The sequence below is a fragment of the Pongo pygmaeus genome, chromosome 16 (assembly GCF_028885625.2).
Source record: "Pongo pygmaeus isolate AG05252 chromosome 16, NHGRI_mPonPyg2-v2.0_pri, whole genome shotgun sequence".
Taxonomy (NCBI): Eukaryota; Metazoa; Chordata; class Mammalia; order Primates; family Hominidae; genus Pongo; species Pongo pygmaeus.
Genome location: NC_072389.2, coordinates 72,859,116 through 72,876,953, shown reverse-complemented (window position 1 = coordinate 72,876,953; position 17,838 = coordinate 72,859,116). Strand labels below are relative to the sequence as shown.

General features: G+C 38.5%; 1 protein-coding gene across 8 annotated transcripts in view; it reads right to left on the bottom strand.

Moving 5' to 3' along the window:
• IQCH (IQ motif containing H) overlaps nucleotides 1-17,838 on the bottom strand; it is a 247,541-nt gene that overhangs the window by 122,138 nt on the left and 107,565 nt on the right. For all 8 annotated transcript variants that reach the window (XM_054451129.1, XM_054451128.1, XM_054451132.1 and 5 more), the window contains 2 exons: nucleotides 9,112-9,663; nucleotides 8,345-8,411 (listed from right to left, as the gene is read on the bottom strand). In XM_054451129.1, the coding sequence (XP_054307104.1) occupies nucleotides 8,345-8,411; nucleotides 9,112-9,663 (619 nt within the window). The remainder of the gene's footprint in view (nucleotides 1-8,344; nucleotides 8,412-9,111; nucleotides 9,664-17,838) is intronic.

Genomic DNA, 17,838 nt, shown 5'->3' with positions numbered 1-17,838 from the left:
TGACTTCCACAAGGGTTGAACTAGTTTACAGTCCCACCAACAGTGTAAAAGTGTTCCTATTTCTCCACATCCTCTCCAGCACCTGCTGTTTCCTGACTTTTTAATGATTGCCATTCTAACTGGTGTGAGATGGTATCTCATTGTGGTTTTGATTTGCATTTCTCTGATGGCCAGTGATGGTGAGCATTTTTTCATGTGTTTTTTGGCTGCATAAATGTCTTCTTTTGAGAAGTGTCTGTTCATGTCCTTTGCCCACTTTTTGATGGGGTTGTTTGTTTTTTTCTTGTAAATTTGTTGGAGTTCATTGTAGATTCTGGATATTAGCCCTTTGTCAGATGAGTAGGTTGCGAAAATGTTCTCCCATTTTGTAGGTTGCCTGTTCACTCTGATGGTAGTTTCCTTTGCTGTGCAGAAGCTCTTTAGTTTAATTAGATCCCATTTGTCAATTTTGGCTTTTGTTGCCATTGCTTTTGGTGTTTTAGACATGAAGTCCTTGCCCATGCCTATGTCCTGAATGGTAATGCCTAGGTTTTCTTCTAGGGTTTTTATGGTTTTAGGTCTAACATTTAAGTCTTTAATCCATCTTGAATTGATTTTTGTATAAGGTGTAAGGAAGGGATCCAGTTTCAGCTTTCTACATATGGCTAGCCAGTTTTCCCAGCACCATTTATTAAATAGGGACTCCTTTCCCCATTTCTTGTTTTTCTCAGGTTTGTCAAAGATCAGATACTTGTAGATATGTGGCATTATTTCTGACGGCTCTGTTCTGTTCCATTGATCTATATCTCTGTTTTGGTACCAGTACCATGCTGTTTTGGTTACTGTAGCCTTGTAGTATAGTTTGAAGTCAGGTAGTGTGATGCCTCCAGCTTTGTTCTTTTGGCTTAGGATTGACTTGGCGATGCGGGCTCTTTTTTGGTTCCATATGAACTTTAAAGTAGTTTTTTCCAATTCTGTGAAGAAAGTCATTGGTAGCTTGATGGGGATTGCATTGAATCTGTAAATTACCTTGGGAAGGATGGCCATTTTCATGATATTGATTCTTCCTACCCATGAGCATGGAATGTTCTTCCATTTGTTTGTATCCTCTTTTATTTCCTTGAGCAGTGGTTTGTAGTTCTCCTTGAAGAGGTCTTTCACATCCCTTGTAAGTTGGATTCCTAGGTATTTTATTCTCTTTGAAGCAATTGTGAATGGGAGTTCACTCATGATTTGGCTCTCTGTTTGTCTGTTATTGATGTATAAGAATGCTTGTGATTTTTGCACATTGATTTTGTATCCTGAGACTTTGCTGAAGTTGCTTATCAGCTTAAGGAGATTTTGGGCTGAGACAATGGGGTTTTCTAGATATACTATCATGTCATCTGCAAACAAGGACAATTTGACTTCCTCTTTTCCTAATTGAATACCCTTGATTGGAATTTTGTTATAAAGATGTAGAAAACATGGAAGTACATTTGTTGAGTTTTGAAAACATCCTCAAACCAAATGGGCCAAATGGATTCACCTTCAAAAAAGTAAGGAAGTTCTCTTGTTTAAATTTTTCTCAGTGGTTAGCACAGCATTGCATGCAACTAAAGCCAGTTGTATTAGTCCATTTTCACACTGCTATAAAGAACTACCTGGCCGGGCACCGTGGCTCACACCTGTAATCCCAACACTTTGGGAGGCCGAGGTGGGCAGATTACCTGAGGTTGGGAGTTTGAGACCAGCCTGACCAACATGGAGAAACCCCATCTCTACTAAAAATACAAAATTAGCTGGGCGTGGTGAAATTACATGCCTGTAATTTCAGCTACTTGGGAAGCTGAGGCAGGAGAATTGCTTGAACCCAGGAGGCGGAGGTTGCAGTGAGCTGAGATCATGCCATTGCACTCCAGCCTGGGCAACAAGAGCGAAATTCCATCTCAAAAAAAAAAAAAAAAAAAAAGTGGGTAATTTATGAAGAAAAACGTTTAATTGACTCACAGTTCCACATGACTGGGGAGGCTTCAGAAGACTTACAATCATGGCAGAAGGTGAAGGGGAAACAAAGACCTTCTTCACATGGTGGCAGGAGAGAGACAGTGAGCGAAGGGGGAAGTGGCACACTTTAAAACTGTCGGCTCTTGTGAGAACTCACGCCCTACCACAAGAAAAGCAAGGGGGAAACCTGCCCCTGTAATCCAATCGTCTCCCACCAGGCCCCTCCTCCAACATGTGGGGATTACAATTCAAAATAAGATTTGGGTGGGGACACGGAACCAAACCATATCACCAGTGATTCTCTAATTGTGATCTGGGAACCCTAGGGGATACTGAGAACCTTTCAGGGAGTCTGGGTCAAAACTATTTTCAAAATTATACTAAGATGTTCTTTGCCTTTTTCAATCTTGTTCTCTTACAAGTTACAAAAGACAAAAAGTTTATTAATGTGATTGTAGATTCCACATTGCAACTAACACTTAGAATTACCATTGTGGAGTTTAGTATAAAGTCAAAGAAGAATATACACAACTATCTGAAAAGGCTATAAAATATACAAATTATTATTTCATTTTCCAAATACTTATCTGTGTAGGGCTAGATTTTCTTCATGTGTGTCAACCAAAACAACATATTGCAACAGATTGAATACAGAAGCAGATATGAGAATCTAACCATGTTCCATTAATTTTTCAGACCTGTCAGACAATCCTACCCTTCTCACTAATTTTTTTTTGTTTTAGAAAATAATTATGTTTCAAAAATATGTTATTCAGATTAGTGTTGGTAGTGGGCTTATTATTGTTATTTTAAAAGAAGTTAATAAACATTTTTAAAATTACTGTTTTAATTTCAAATACAGTTAATAATGACAGATATAATCCACTTAAACCAATGTTCTTTAGGGTCTTCAATAATCATGATGAGTGTAAAGGGGTCCTGAGAACCACTGAACAAGCCTTTTAATATTTTTTATGAGTGTAAAGGATGTTATCTTTTATAGTGAAAAATTCCTTTTACAGCATATCCTAATATTAATAGATCTCATGAAAAGCCTATGAACTGGAGTCACCTGACACCCAGTTCAATGCTGTTTCTGTATTTCATGGTACAACATCATATAGCTCAAGACCAATTGGATAATTTCATATTACAAGATCATGGGACCAACTCTGATCTAACCAGTATAAATGAGTGTTGATTTTGATTACATGGGTGAATACAAATATGTGTTAGTTTGGGCTATAAAGCATTTTTAAAGTTTAAGTGTACTTTGTTCCTGATCCTGAAAGATCTGGATATTTCTGGGAAATGCTGTCTGGGAAGTCTTGGCAGTACACCTATCCCAAGGATCTAGTACGGCAACACCATAGCTAAACTATGGATTCTATACTACTTGCCAAAATATATGTTGACGACTGCAAAGATTTTATTGAAAGTCCAGATTTCCTAGCCTGAGGTGGAAGGAACAACATCCATCTTGTCTTTGAGCTGTCAACTCAAAAGGAAAAAGCAGCATTGAACTGGGTATCAGGTGACTCCAGCTCATAGTAGAGAAAGCAGAAAGGTGCCAGTGTGCGTGGAGGCATAGTAAAAAGTGATTGCAGATCTAACGCTGTTGGCTGCCATCCTCCACTCTGCCCCTGTTCACAAATGTAGGTGAGTTCAACCTTTTATCTCTTGGCAGAAGAGCATGGAGTTAGGAAGCAAGAGTCTCATAAGCATTCGGGACTTTCTCAGTTCAGCGTATGATCGGTTGCACACAAAAGTAAGTTTCCCTATCCTTTCTTGTAGGCTTCTGTGAAAGTACAGATGAGCTTGAAAATGCTGTATTTCATGAACTTCATAATAACAGGATCCACAATTTTTATGGAAAGAAGAATTTGAAGACCACTACTTGTTTTAACCCCAAGAATAACTTGCTAAAATAGGGCACAGAGGGAAAATATGGAACTGAACTATATACATTCTTTTTAGTCATCAAATCAATTGGCAGTGAAATAAAAGATTACACGGAGAAAAGAAAAAAAAAAATCCCACCTCTTTTTTTACTTTAAAGGAGGAGGAGAAGTGAGAGTGAAAACTCATCCCTGGGGGTTTAATTGGCTGGCAGTGGCTTCATATACTGCTCACAGCAGCAGAGCCCCATACTTGGCACATCTCATTTAATGTCAATATATTTTAAAAAGCAACTGAGTTTACACGTAGCACCAAGTGATGTGCTGCAGTAAAGAAGCACAGGGGTTAAATTAAAAGTGGAGGAAATACTTGGCCAAAGAAACTGGGAGCAAAATTAGTCTGTAGGTTTTATTTAGACATCTGGTTTTTCTAGAGGAATTAGGATTCTTCAGGTTCTTTCTCATTTGACTGACAGATTTTGCTTAAAATAGACCCTAATATTTATTCCTGTTATGAACCACTGTAGATTATTTTGTTATAATTATATTTCATTAATAAAAATGATAAAATATGTAATATCCAATTAAGAGATCAGCCTATTAACTCTGAAAAATGTTTCTTTATCATCTTATAAAATTACAAGGCAAATCAGGTTTTTTTGACAGCAGCATTCCACTTCTCTTGTGGGTTAAAAATAGCTAAAATTTTTGTTATATCTAGGAATACTATCTGAAATATATAACAATCAATCAAGTTTCATAAGTCCTCCTTTCTTTTTTTCTTTTTCTTTTTTTTTTTTTGAGATGGAGTCTCGCTCTGTCTCCAGGCTAGAGTGCAGTGGCGTGATCTCGGCTCACTGCAACCTCCCCCTCCCAGGTTCAAGCGATTCTCCTGCTTCGGCCTCCTGAGTAGCTAGGACTACAGGTGCGTGCCACCATGCCCAGCTAATTTTTGTACTTTTAGTAGAGACAGGGTTTCACCATGTTGGCCAGGATGGTCTCGATGTCTTGACCTCATGATCTGCCCGCCTCGGCCTCTTGAAGGACTCGGATTACAGGCGTGAGCCATCACACCTGCCCTAAGTCCTCCTTTCAAAGAGGTTACTCCACAATGTTTAAAAGTCTTACTGTTCATATTACCAAGCCATAGATTTTAAAATACTTTATAAATATTTTGTGGTCAAAAACATTACTGAAAGACCATCCTTTCTGTGATCACCAGTTTGGAAAATGCAATTATTCCCATGTGTGCAAAACTGCATAAATACCCAATGCTTACAACTACAATATATTGTGCAGTTATCAACTACTTAGCTTTCATTTGAAGGGTTCAAACAAGTTAGTGCAGCCCCAGTTGGCCAGTGGCATGGTGTAATTATTTGTGGAGCTAATTCTACAGCAAATTTCCTATAGCAAGAGAAAAAGAGGACAAGGCTGCAACTTGTGTTAAATGCCTACCTAAACCAGACAATCCTACCAACTGATTTTGACTAGTGAATCTGTTTCAACTTTGGAAATGAAATTACTAGACTGAATAGATTAGTTTTCTTGCAGTACATTTAGAGAAAAAATTTGCTTCACTTTCATCCACTTCTATTTTTATGAATTGTATAGGTAAGTCCCTGGTGCATGAGACAAAGAAGTTTGTGGCATCTAGCTGAAATCTTCTTTAAGGACTCCCAGGGATGTGGTACACAAAAAAGGGTACCCTATGTCCTTAAAAATATGTACATAGTTTGAGAATTCTATCCGTGGAATAGGTAGGAGATGACAGCTTGTTGTTACTTAATGTTCACAAGTCATTTTTATAAAATCCAAAGCACGGCCGGACGCGGTGGCTCACACCTATAATCCCAGCACTTTGGGAGGCCGAGGCTGGTGGATCACATGAGGTCAGGGGTTCCAGACCAGCCTGGCCAACATGGTGAAACCCCGTCTCTACTGAAAATACAAAAATAAGCCAGGCGTGGTGGCACATGCCTGTAATCCCAGGTACTTAGGAGGCTGAGGCAGGAGAATTGCTTGAACCCGGGAGGCAGAGGTTGCACTGAGCTGAGATCGCACTACTGCACTCCAGCCTGGGTGACAGAGTGAGACTCTGTCTCAAAAAAAAAAAAAAAAAATCCAAAACAAAGATTGTAGAAACAAATACTATATGATCAAAGCCCAGGTATTATTGTCTTTTGAAAGTGTGCAATTAGTCTTTTAAAATGCTCAATTGAGAAAAAATCTGAGCTTGTTCTTATCTCTTAGAAATTACATAATTAGCAGTTTTTCTTTAAAATGGGTATCATGTTGTTAACAAACAAAAACTGTTACATTAGGGAAGACTTTCATATTTATTATATATTTATTTAAACTGAATATGTGTAATCCAGAAGAAAACTAATTTTAATATCATATTTAAAATAATGTTTTCTATTTCTAGCTTCTTTGACCAGATTATTCTCCCACTTAATTTATTTTATTTTATTAAATTTTTTAGAGACAGTGTCTCTGTCACACAGGCTGGAATGCAGTGGGATGATCATAGCTCACTGTAATCTCAAACTCCTGGGCTCAAGTGATCTTCCTGCCTTAGCCTTCCCAGTAGAAGGACTACAGGCCTGCGCCACCATGCCTGGCTAATTTTTGAAACTTTTTAAAACAGGGTCTCACTATGTTGTTCAGCCTAGTCTTGAACTCCTGGCCTCAAGAAATCCTCCCAAAGTGCTGGGAACTCCCACATAATTTTTATTCAGTAAGCTCTTTTGAAATTTTAAGACACTTTCACTCAAATTTTTTTTTATTACCTAGTTTACATAACGATTACTTTCAAATTTTTACTTCTTTGGAGACTCCTTTGTATCAAGCTTCTCTGCAGAGCAGACTGCATGGAAGTTTTTAGGAGGGTCAGAGATGGGAGTATAGGAGTAAAGAAGTTTGTGTCTATCACACCCTTTGTGCTAAGCAACTTTGCAAAGTGGGGGCCCTGTATAGAGAAAGCAAAACAAAATTTCCCATATAATATCAGGTCTGGTCCACAATTAGTTGCAGAAGCAAAGGCTCCTGCACCTTATTCGAAGGACTCAAGTCAACTAATTGGGTCTGCAATTAGCCTCTTTGGTTGCAATCAATTACAAGTGCAGTTTCTGTGTGTGAACTAATTTTATGTGTAAAAGCAGTCTCATCAAAACAAAAGCCTAACTTAGAATGAAATTCAGATCTGTCTTACCTCACTTAGATCCTAAGAAGAAACAAATTTCTTTCATGAGCCATGAAGAAGACCAAAACTAAAAGGCTCTGTGCAATGCAAGTATTTTCTTAACCTTCTGTAAGTACTTAGATCTAAGTACTCCAGAGTCTAGAAAAGATTGCCTTATTTTATTACTGATATTTTACTAATTTAAAAATAATTATATTTGTATAACGATTTAAACGTTTTTTCTTTTCATATTACTGTTTAAATGTGTTATACTTCTACACTACACATAAGTACACAAACTGGTTATGCTCACATATGAATATGAATAAACCGCAATCCAGAATTCTATTATAACAGATCACTTAATGCATTGCTCTACTTAAAAGACTTTAACAAAGAGCTAATATGTATGTAACAAAGAGATTCAATGGGTTGTGCTGCTTGTCAAAACTCTTACCAAGTCAGCTTAGGAAATCTGACCTCACCAAGGAAATTTAACACACTAGTGAGATGCAAAACAAAACAAAACAAAATAAGGAAGCAAACAAATCCCAAACATGTTGACAGTAGCTCATGTTTTAAAAGAAACTCCAATGTAAATTTCTGAAATTCCCAATGTCATTTTGGCACATCTTTTTTTACCAGTGTGTTTCAGACAACAGCTTTTAAGTTCCCCAATTCATAAATGTAATTAAATAATTACATTAGTGCTAATTAACATGAAACTGCAGATTATTTAAGCGCAAAAAACACTATTCAACTTCTTAATTATTCTTGTTCACACAGCATTTCCTTTTGCTCAGGCGCCCTAGGTGCAAATAAAGCATCCCATCTGCTCGTAATTAGAACTAAATAATTTCAGAGAATGTAGCTTATCATTTTGACTGCACATTTGATTAAAAACAGTGTACAAGCAATATCCTGGCTTATTGGCGTAACAGCAACAACACATACAAGCCTGTGTTCTTCTATCATTAAAGAAGATCGAAAACATTATCTGTTATTTCAGGGGGAAAAATACAACTTTTTAGTTCATTTCATACAGATGAAAGCGAATTACAGCAAATCACCTCTCCACTGAATAGCAGCCCCCACATAATGACTTTATTTGCTTAATCCCCAAATTAAACGCCGTTTCGAGCGAGGGCCCTGTGTTATTACTCTCATCATGTCGAGAACATTTTCCTGCCGAGACCAATTTGAATAAAACAAGGGGCCTTCCTTGAACTCAATCAAGGAGCCATAATGTGGTGGGTAATAGAGGTTGCTGATAGATTTGCAGGCAAAAGTGTTATACCTAATGATGGGATATGGATAATAGTCCTCCTGGAGGTCCTGATGCGATTCCAGTTGGCTGCCAGATGCTAAAAATCAAGAAGAGCATTGATCAGTGACAGGAAGCTGTAGTGGATTCATCTAGTCAAACTTCAGCTGTTTTTCCACTGTACAGTTAAGCCAGGCATAAATTATATTAATTGATTTAATTACATACTTAAAACATCTTCCCCAATTAATTTAATTAGGTGGCTACATGATGCTACTGGCAGGGGAAGATTAGAGGCAGCTCACTTAATTAACAGAATATGAATGAAAAAAAGAGAAAGCAAACATAAATGAAATTGTGAGCACTAATTAAAAGGCTGTCTGCAAACTTAAATACTTTCTGACAAAGTGGTGACAGCAATGTAGACAAGAGAGGATTTTTTTTTTCTGAGCAAATTAAAGTGCCAGAAGCTATATATAGGGAGAAAAAGTAATGCAGTTAAAACATTGATTTTCTGACAGAACTACCATAGTCAAAATGAAGGGACTTTTTTTTTCTATAGAAAAATTGCAACAGATTTTGCAGGCACGAAAGCCAGATTCTTGATTAGGGCTAAACTATGATGCACAAATGTGGGGTTTGTGCATCATACATTGAGGGGAGTGAAAGGCGTGGGAGTCTGACGCAAGGAGGGTAGTTGTAAAGAGAAAGGGAAGATAAAGAGACAACTTATTGCAACCGCTCAAGCACGAAATGTTTAGAAAAAGAGGTCTGCCTTAACAGCTGGCAGCCTTGTGCACCTTGGCTCGAATGCGGAAATTCTCCAGGTGTCTCTGACGTGATTCCTTTAGTATCTTCTTTAGTCGAGTCTTATGGCAATGTAACAGCCAGGCAATGGCAATCACACCTGATGCCCACTTCTGCTGGCGATAAATGAGGAAGAATTTTCTTGCTTTGTAGCATTTCCATGTGGCTTGGATCTTCATGGCGGCCTCCGAATTTCCATCTTGGCCCTTGTACCTTTGCCCTGGAAGATTTATCAGCATTTGGACATGAGCTGGGTCCTCTAACACTGACAGAAAGTCATATCTGGTAAGTTTATTCGTCAGCTCAAACTCTGGAAGGAGGGCCACCAGATTATTGCCTTTTATTTTGACTTCTGGTATTGCATAGTTCCTGAGAAACTTCTCGACGTGTTCCAAGAGAGAAAAAATACCTCCCCAAGCTAAGCTAAAATGTTCCTTGAATGCTAAGAAGTCTGGGGCTGTATTGTCTATGACACCATCATAAATTAAAAAATCATAATCCCACAATGATTTCAGGGCTCTCGAAGGTGTTGTGACTTTCATGGCCTGTGGAAAAAAAGAAATATATTTTAGAAGTGAAAGATATTATGATTTCCTTTAAATGAGTGGTCACAATACACACTACCACATTATCATTTAGTATTCAGTGGTGGGAAGATATGAATCCTAGCACTGATTTAACACACACATGTCATAATATGAAAGTCTGGCTATCATATATCATTAAAACTCATTACCAGATGGATATGTTAGAGATCACTCAAATCTATTAACATTTTTATAAAAGTGTTATAAAATTGTTCAAGGAAACTGGTCATAAAAAATTATGCATTTAGTTTACTTTGATACAGTCACCTGACCCCCAATCTCTGTGATTTAGTTTTTACACATGCACGCATGGTCTGAGAAGCATGTTGCTGATTCCTTGATCATAACTTATCCACCAGTCTGAAACACAGGGCGAAGCCTTTCTTCGCATTCCTTAGGATAACTTCAAATATGCCCATTAAAAGTTGTTTCTGACTTCATAAAAGATCATCACTTTTTAGCATTTTATAGTTCTTCTGCCATCTTCTCTTAATATCCAGAGGTCATTTTTACAAGGAACATTATGTTATATGTTATCACCTTTGTCATTCTTAGGTTTCTCTTGACACGTGTTCTTTTATTCTTAAGTCTGGTTTCTTCTTAGGAACATATCTGGGGCTGTCCCAGGTGGATTAGGATCACAAATCTGATAACAAAACCAAGGGAGCATTTGCTTTTCATTTTGTTTCCATCTGTATTGACATTTTAAGCTATGAAAATACTTTTATTTATAATTGGCAAATTTCTAAGACTCGGATGCTGAGCATTTTTTTTGTTCTCTACACTTTCTATGTTAAAAATAATAAATGCTATTAAAAAATTAAATCAGAGGTTGTTTAGATGACAACAGCAATACATGTCACCCCCACTTAAAAAAAAGGAAAGGGAAATTGTGTTGTGTCAATGACCACTCTGTAACCACTACATTTCAATTCTCAGAACCTATTCTACTGAAAACAGACACTCCGCCCATGATCTAAACATTCCTGATGGCTTGGAGGGGTTGGGGGAGAGGGAGGGTACAGATTTTCAGGCCCTGAGTTCTCGTCAGTAAACCCAGTATTAATTTACTGTAATAATTGTTCTTGCTTAGGTATGTAAGGAATAGATTGTTTTCAATATGTCAGCGTTCTCAGATGTATAAGCCCATCTTTACCAAACTGTAGGGTTATTATTGCTCTTCGCATTTCGAAGAGTTTTCAAAAAACTCAAAGAAAAACCTCCCCAGCAATTTATCCATAACGATTATGCCACAGCATTGTGTTGAGTATTACTATATCAGATTATTCACGCGTTTTCTTTTCTCCGGTCCTGGGCGGCGGAATAATTAATTAGACTGCCATCTCAAGTAAAAATGCTGAAAAACAAGCGTTAAGTCCAAAAATGCAAATTTCCTTTCACTTTAGAAGCAGACTTTAAACAGCAGCGAGCTTTTTGTGTACTTTTAACTTGAGTTGTTATAAGGCATAAAAATGAGGGAAAAAATCTTCTCGCCAAACTTCTATCCCTTTCTGATCTAATCAGGGTGCCAGAAGAGAATGCAAGCTACTTGGTAGATGAAAATAAATTCCTTCTTCTTGGATGGGCAAGAGAAAGATGGAGAAGTAATGCCTCCTTCAGCAGCCACCAGTGCTGGCAGGAGAGGCTGCCACTCCTGGTAGAAGACAAGTGGCACATGTTCCAACAGAAATGGCCTCTATGGCCACATTTCTCCCTCCTTTCAGGAACGGTCTCTGATACTAGGAATTAGAATTCAGAGAAGAATGACAGTGCTTCATCAGTGAGAAATAGACATGCAAAATAATTACAGATGGATATGTATGGAGCTGGCTGGTCCTGCCAGTCACATGTGATTCAGTCAACAGGACTCTGAGACTTCTATAAGAAGGAAAGCTATGGATGGGAGATTTACCAGAGAATCTTGTCTTCTTGGCAATATTCTGAAACTTCTTATCTTCACAGTGAGACATGTGGAATTAGGACCATCTATGAAAATGGGACAACCTTGGTAGAAGCTGAGAAAGGAGAGGACTCATGTCTCTCTCAGACAGTGCCTTTCCATGGGGTGGGTCTAGGGTTTTTATGTACATCAGCAAATGCATTTTAGACCTTCTGAAAGAACAGCCTTGGGTGGCCGTGGGAGCAAAATTTATCAGTGGCTGTTTTAGAACAAAGGGATTACACCTTTCTACCTTCTTCGATGATACTCCAGCAAAGAGCTGCTCTCAAAGGAAACATACCCCTGGACATCAAACAGACCACTCAGGCACTGGGAAGCTATGGGTTTGGAGTCAGCTAAAGCATAACTGTAGTACATCTGTCACAGAGAATGCCACACTTGGGAGCACTTTAGACTTGGAGCAAGAAAAGACATGCCTCTCAAGAGAAAGCCTTCCCAAATTAAAGCAGTGCATCAGCATTGTGAGATCCATTGAGCAGGTAAAGACAAAGCTACTTCACAGCCTGCTAGGAATAAGAGCCCTGATTAAAGGTCATGCCATGCTTCAGGTTCTGGCTCATTCTGTTATTCTTTATTATCTCTGTGAACTTGTCTACTATTATTTGTTGGCTTTCTTTCTTCTTTCTTTCCTTCTTTTTCTTTTCCTCTGCCTTCTTTCCTCCCTCCTTCCTTTCTTTTCTTCCTTCCTCCCTCCCTCCTTCCCTTCTTTCCTTCTTTTCCCTTCCCTCTCTTCTTTCTTTTTTTCTTTTTCCCTTCCTCCCTCTCTCTTTCCCTCCTTTTTTAAGATGTGCTGTACTCCCAATATGATATTACTGACTTAACGGCAATTTTTTTTCCTTCTAGCCAAGAAGGATTTCTGTCAAAACAATGTATTCTCACCTGGTCCTTCTTGGGTCACAATCATACCTTTGCGAGATGCCTGTATTCACTAATTGGCCCACACAAAGCCCAAACCTGTGGCCTAATTATTAGCATCTTGCTCTAACTAACTAGCTGGGAAATGTTCTTCGTTTGCAAAGTATAATCGCTAATTAGATAACTTTGAGAGTTTCTGGAGCAGTTATTTAGGCAAAATTCTAAATCCAAAACAAAAAACAGGAAAGCAGGATGATGATTAGATATGTTAGTAAGTCACAGATGTTAAGCAAAAAAGATAGACCCAGTGTTGCATTCTAAAATTTAGAAATACTAGCTGGATGTGGTGGTGTGCACCTGTAGTCCTAGCTACCCAGTAGGATGAGGTGAGAGGATTGCTTGAGCCCAGGAGTTCGAGGCTGCAGTGAGCTATAATCACACCACTGCACTCCAGCCTGGGTGACAGAGTGAGACCCTGTCTCTCAAGTAAATAAATAAATAAAATTTAGAAATAACTACCACAAAGAAAATCACATTTCTAAGACAAATGTCTTTATGAAAAATGTTCTTTTCATTTATGTGGACAGTATGTGGGTGTGGCATTAAACTGGATCCATAATCAGATACAGGCAGGATCTCATAGTGGCAAATGGCCAAGTATTTGGGATAATACCACATGGATATCATCTTTAGAGAATGATAATTATTCCATTGCCTAGAAGGATAGACTAAATTCCTTCTGAAACTAAAAGCCAATGTTCAGTTTCTCAAATACCCAAACATATCCATTAGTAATTAGCCCAGGCAATTGCACTGTGTGAAAAAGAGTAAGTTCTTTCTGCACCTTATGGCTCTAAATGAGAGTTTGCATTTAGAATATGAATGGAATGTCCCTCAGAGATGGAGTCCTTATTCTTTTTCAAAGACCAGGGATGCTATTTGTCTGACCCTGCTTTTAAATTGTGCTAAGGGTCCACAATGTGTTGAGCTTTCTATAGAATAAACATCAGGACCTCAGCTGGCTAGAACTGTTCAAAAGACGTACATGATATTCAGAGAGACTAGCTGACCTAATTAGCAGTCCGGAATTCAGCATAGTCACAGGCCTGAATTTTAGAGGACAAGGGAACTTGAAGGTCACCGGCCTTGCCTTTTGCTCAATAGGCTATTATGGGCCCAGATAAATTAGCCTTGGCCTTAAGTCCAACTAACCTGGGTTCAAATCCAAGCTTTGCCAATATCTGCTACATACTCTTGGGCAAGTTACTACACCCTCTGAACCTCGATTTCCTTATCTGTAAAAATGAGAGGTCCCTGCAGAGCTGCTATGATGATTACAGTATGTGTCAAGAACCTTTAACAGTGCCTTAGCCCTAGTCAATGTGGTTTTTACTACAGAGAAGGAAACTGACGCTCAGAGAGGTTAAATGACTTGCCCAAGATCACAAAGCTAGTTGGCAGATCTTAATTTCTAAGACAGTATTTTTGTTACTATAAGACAAAATTCTGTTCCTAAACAACCCAAATCCATATATAACCAAAGGAAGGAGAATAAGTACTATAAGAAGTGTGTCTTTGCTACTCTTCCATTTCCTTTCATCAGCCCCTCTTCCTTCCCATCGGGTGCTTTCTCTTCCACACCCTACCCCATGCTGACCCCTACCCTCATACCACCAGTGCCCACAGCCTAAACTGTCTAGAACTCTCTATATGGCTCCTTACTAAGCTGTGCTCTTCTTAGTCTTCTTTCTACCACCTTGTACATCAGAGCCAACCTGGCCTTGATCTGCTGTTTTTTTCTTTTTCTTTTTAAAAAACAAGGATAATTATTATTTTTAGAGACAGGGTCTCCCTCTGTCATCCAGGCTGGAGTGCAGTTGTGTGATCATAGCTTGCTGCAGCCTCAAACTCCTGGGCACAAGTGATCCTCCCACCTCAGCTTCCCGAGTAGGTGGAACTACTGGCACATGTCATGACACCCATCTAATTTTTGTAATTTTTTTGTAGAGATAAGGGTCTCGCTATCTTGCCCAAGCTGGTCTTGAACTCCTGGTCTCAAGCGATCCACCCACCCCAGCCTCCCAAAGTGTTGGGGTTACAGGCATGACCCACTGCACTCAGCGCATTTTTTCCTATTTGACAGGCTGGAAAGCAATTTGTTAAACTAATTCCTATCACTGTGCTAATGAACATAACATAGTGTGGTGTATTGGAAGCAACAAGACCCAGAATCTAGTCTGTTACTACCTTCCTCTGTGGCCTTGGGAAGCCACTTCTGTGGGTTTCAGTTTCCATTAAGAGATCACTCAGGGCACTTCTAATTTTGATACCCTATGCCTCTCTGACTTAATGTGTCACCCCTCCAGGGGTATTGGCTTTTTAATAAACTTCTGGAGCCAGTAAAGCCATCAAATCAAAGGCAACTATCTCCAATGGCATCACTTTATGCACCATGAAAAACACATGGGGGATTTTTTTCCTATTCTATTTTTTAGATAGAAAACTCTAGTAACTCTGAAATCAAAATAGATGAACGACTGCCCACACCACCTAATGGTAAAGGTGGTCACGGGGAGAGAACCCCAAAGAGTAGTGTTCCAGTGTTCTGGGGCCTGCAAGTCAATGGCTCTCAGTTCATAATATCTAGAAACTGTCTAAGTAATCCTTAAGTGCCAATTAAAAGTGAAAGTCAGAGTCTTTAACCTTTACAAAGAGAATAAAAGGCAAAAACAGAACTCATCGAGCAGAGACATATAAAAGAAGAGACTTGAGTGTAAGGGCCACTCAGATCAGCAACAATTTTCTAGGAATAATTTCTGCAATTGCTTTGAAAGGTGTCTTTATTCAAATGAGTCTTTCTGAACTCTGAAACACTTCCTGAGGAGAAAAATCCCCATCCTTTGATGCATTCTCATGGAACAAAAACACACAATGGATCAAAATCTGGTTGAAGATCAAACAGAACAGAATCAAGAAGATTTTGTAAATAGATGGTCTATTTTCAGTCAAATGTGAAATTTCCTTCTAGAGACACATTTCATTTTACTGCTGCATTGATTTCATCTTTTCTGTTACACCTCTAATATTCTCTGAGAAAATGTGACATAGTTAAGGACCACTGGGGACAATTATGATGGTTGGGTTGAACCTGCTGGGGATGTGGACAGGAAGCCTGACAGGATGGGAATCAAAAGCAGCCTGGATTCCCAGATCTCTGAGCAAAGACACATCATAATTTTCTCTACATGTATGAGAAAAAGAGCAAGCCTCAAAAAGGACTGCTATTATCACCAAAGTAAAGCTTGACATTCCAATTTTCCTGAGAAAAATGTGGGTCTAGTACGTTCCTTGATCACAGATCACTAAAGAATACTTGCAGAATTCCTACAGAGCTCCACCTTGTCATATTCTCTATACCTATGTATGTATTCTTTTTTTGTTTTTGAGACAGAGTCTTCCTCTGTTGCCCAGGCTAGTGTGAAGTGGTGCAATCTCAGCTCACTGCAACCTCCACCTCCCAGGTTCAAGTGATTCTCCTGCCTCAGCTTCCCGAGCAGCCAGGATTACAGGCACGCGCCACCACGCCCGGCTAACTTTTGCATTTTTAGTAGAGATGGGGTTTCACCATGTTGTCCAGGCTGGTCTTGAACTCCTGACCTCAAGTGATCTGCATGCCATGACCTCCCAAAGTGCTGGAATTACAGGCGTGAGCCACCGTGTGTGGCTTCTATACCTACATATGTATTCTGGTTTATTTTTTCTTTATAGCACTTATCTCACTCTTTGATATTATATTAAATATCTGATTATTGCCTCTCTCACTAGAATATAAACCCCAAAGGGGCAAGGACTAGGTTTGCTTTGTTCATTGCTGTGTCCCCAGTGCCTATCTAGTACACTGCCTGGCACACGGTAAAGGTCAAAAAGGATTAGTTGAATGAATGAATGTATGAAAGTGTGAATACTAAAATTTAAGCTTATAGCCATTTGGACTGGGTTCACAGCACAAAGCTGTTCTATGATCATACAAGTTATTTGCAAACTTGCAGCTTGAGTTTTAGAGCACTAATGCAAAGTTTGGCTACTGAGATACAAAAATGTCCATACCCTTTGATCAAGAAGTTCCACAGGCTAGGTGTGGTGGCTCATGCCTGTAATCCCAGCACTTTGGGAGGTCAAGGCAGGTGGATTGCTTGAGCCCAGGAGTTCCAGACCAGCCTGGGCAACAGGGTAAAAACCCATTTCGACAAAGAAATGCCACAAAAAAAAAAAAATTAGCTGGGTGTGGTGGCATACGCCTGTAGTCCCAGCTACTCAGGAGGGTGAGGTGGGAGGACAGCTTGAGCCCCGGCAGGTTAAGGCTGCAGTGAGCCACAATCGTGCCACTGCACTCCAGACTAGGTGACAGAGACAGACCACATCTCAAAACAAAAACAACAATTATTTGTTAATAATGTAACATTTATAATTTAATGTCAAGCAATAGGATAAAAAGAAAATTATGGTATATCTTTAATAAAGAATATTATAAAGCCACTAAAAATGTTTTATGAATTTTAAATCATATATGTAAAGGTTTATGATAAATTGTTAGATGAAAAGAGTAAAACCACAGTTGAATATACGGTATAATAACAACAAAAGAATATGCCAAAGTTTAAATAGTACCAAAGGACTGTGATATGGGGAAAAAAATCCTTCTATACTTTTTTTCTCTTTTCTGAATTTTCCAAATTTTCTATGAATGATCAGGTCACAATTTGATCAATGAAAGAGATAAAGTGAAAAAATAAAGATTATCTTGTTGGCTGATAATTTAACCTTTTTTCTGTTGTATATAAGCAAAATTATTAATCACATGTAATAAAAATGTTCAGTTAAGACAATGCTATGAAAAGTAGTAAAAACAATCCTTGTAGTTTTTCTCAGTAATTACAAGAAAAATTGTTCCACAAGAATTTCAAAAAAATTGTTTGGCAAATAAAACTATATAATTTCAATTCATTTGGAAAGTTTAATGATGAAAACGCATAGGTGAGGATGGCACTTTCTAACGAATTAGAGAAAATGGTAACTGTTTTTAAAAGATTCTACATGCAAATCAAAGCAACAATGAGATACCATCTCATAACAGTCAGAATGACTATTATAAAAAGGTCAAAAAATAACAGATGCTGGTGAGGTTGCAGAGAAAAGGGAATGCTGATACACTGCCAGTGGGAATGTAAATTAGTTCAGCCATTGTAGAAAGCAGTTTAGTGACTTCTCAAAGAACTTAAAACAGAATTACCATTCGACCCAGCAATCCCATTATTGGG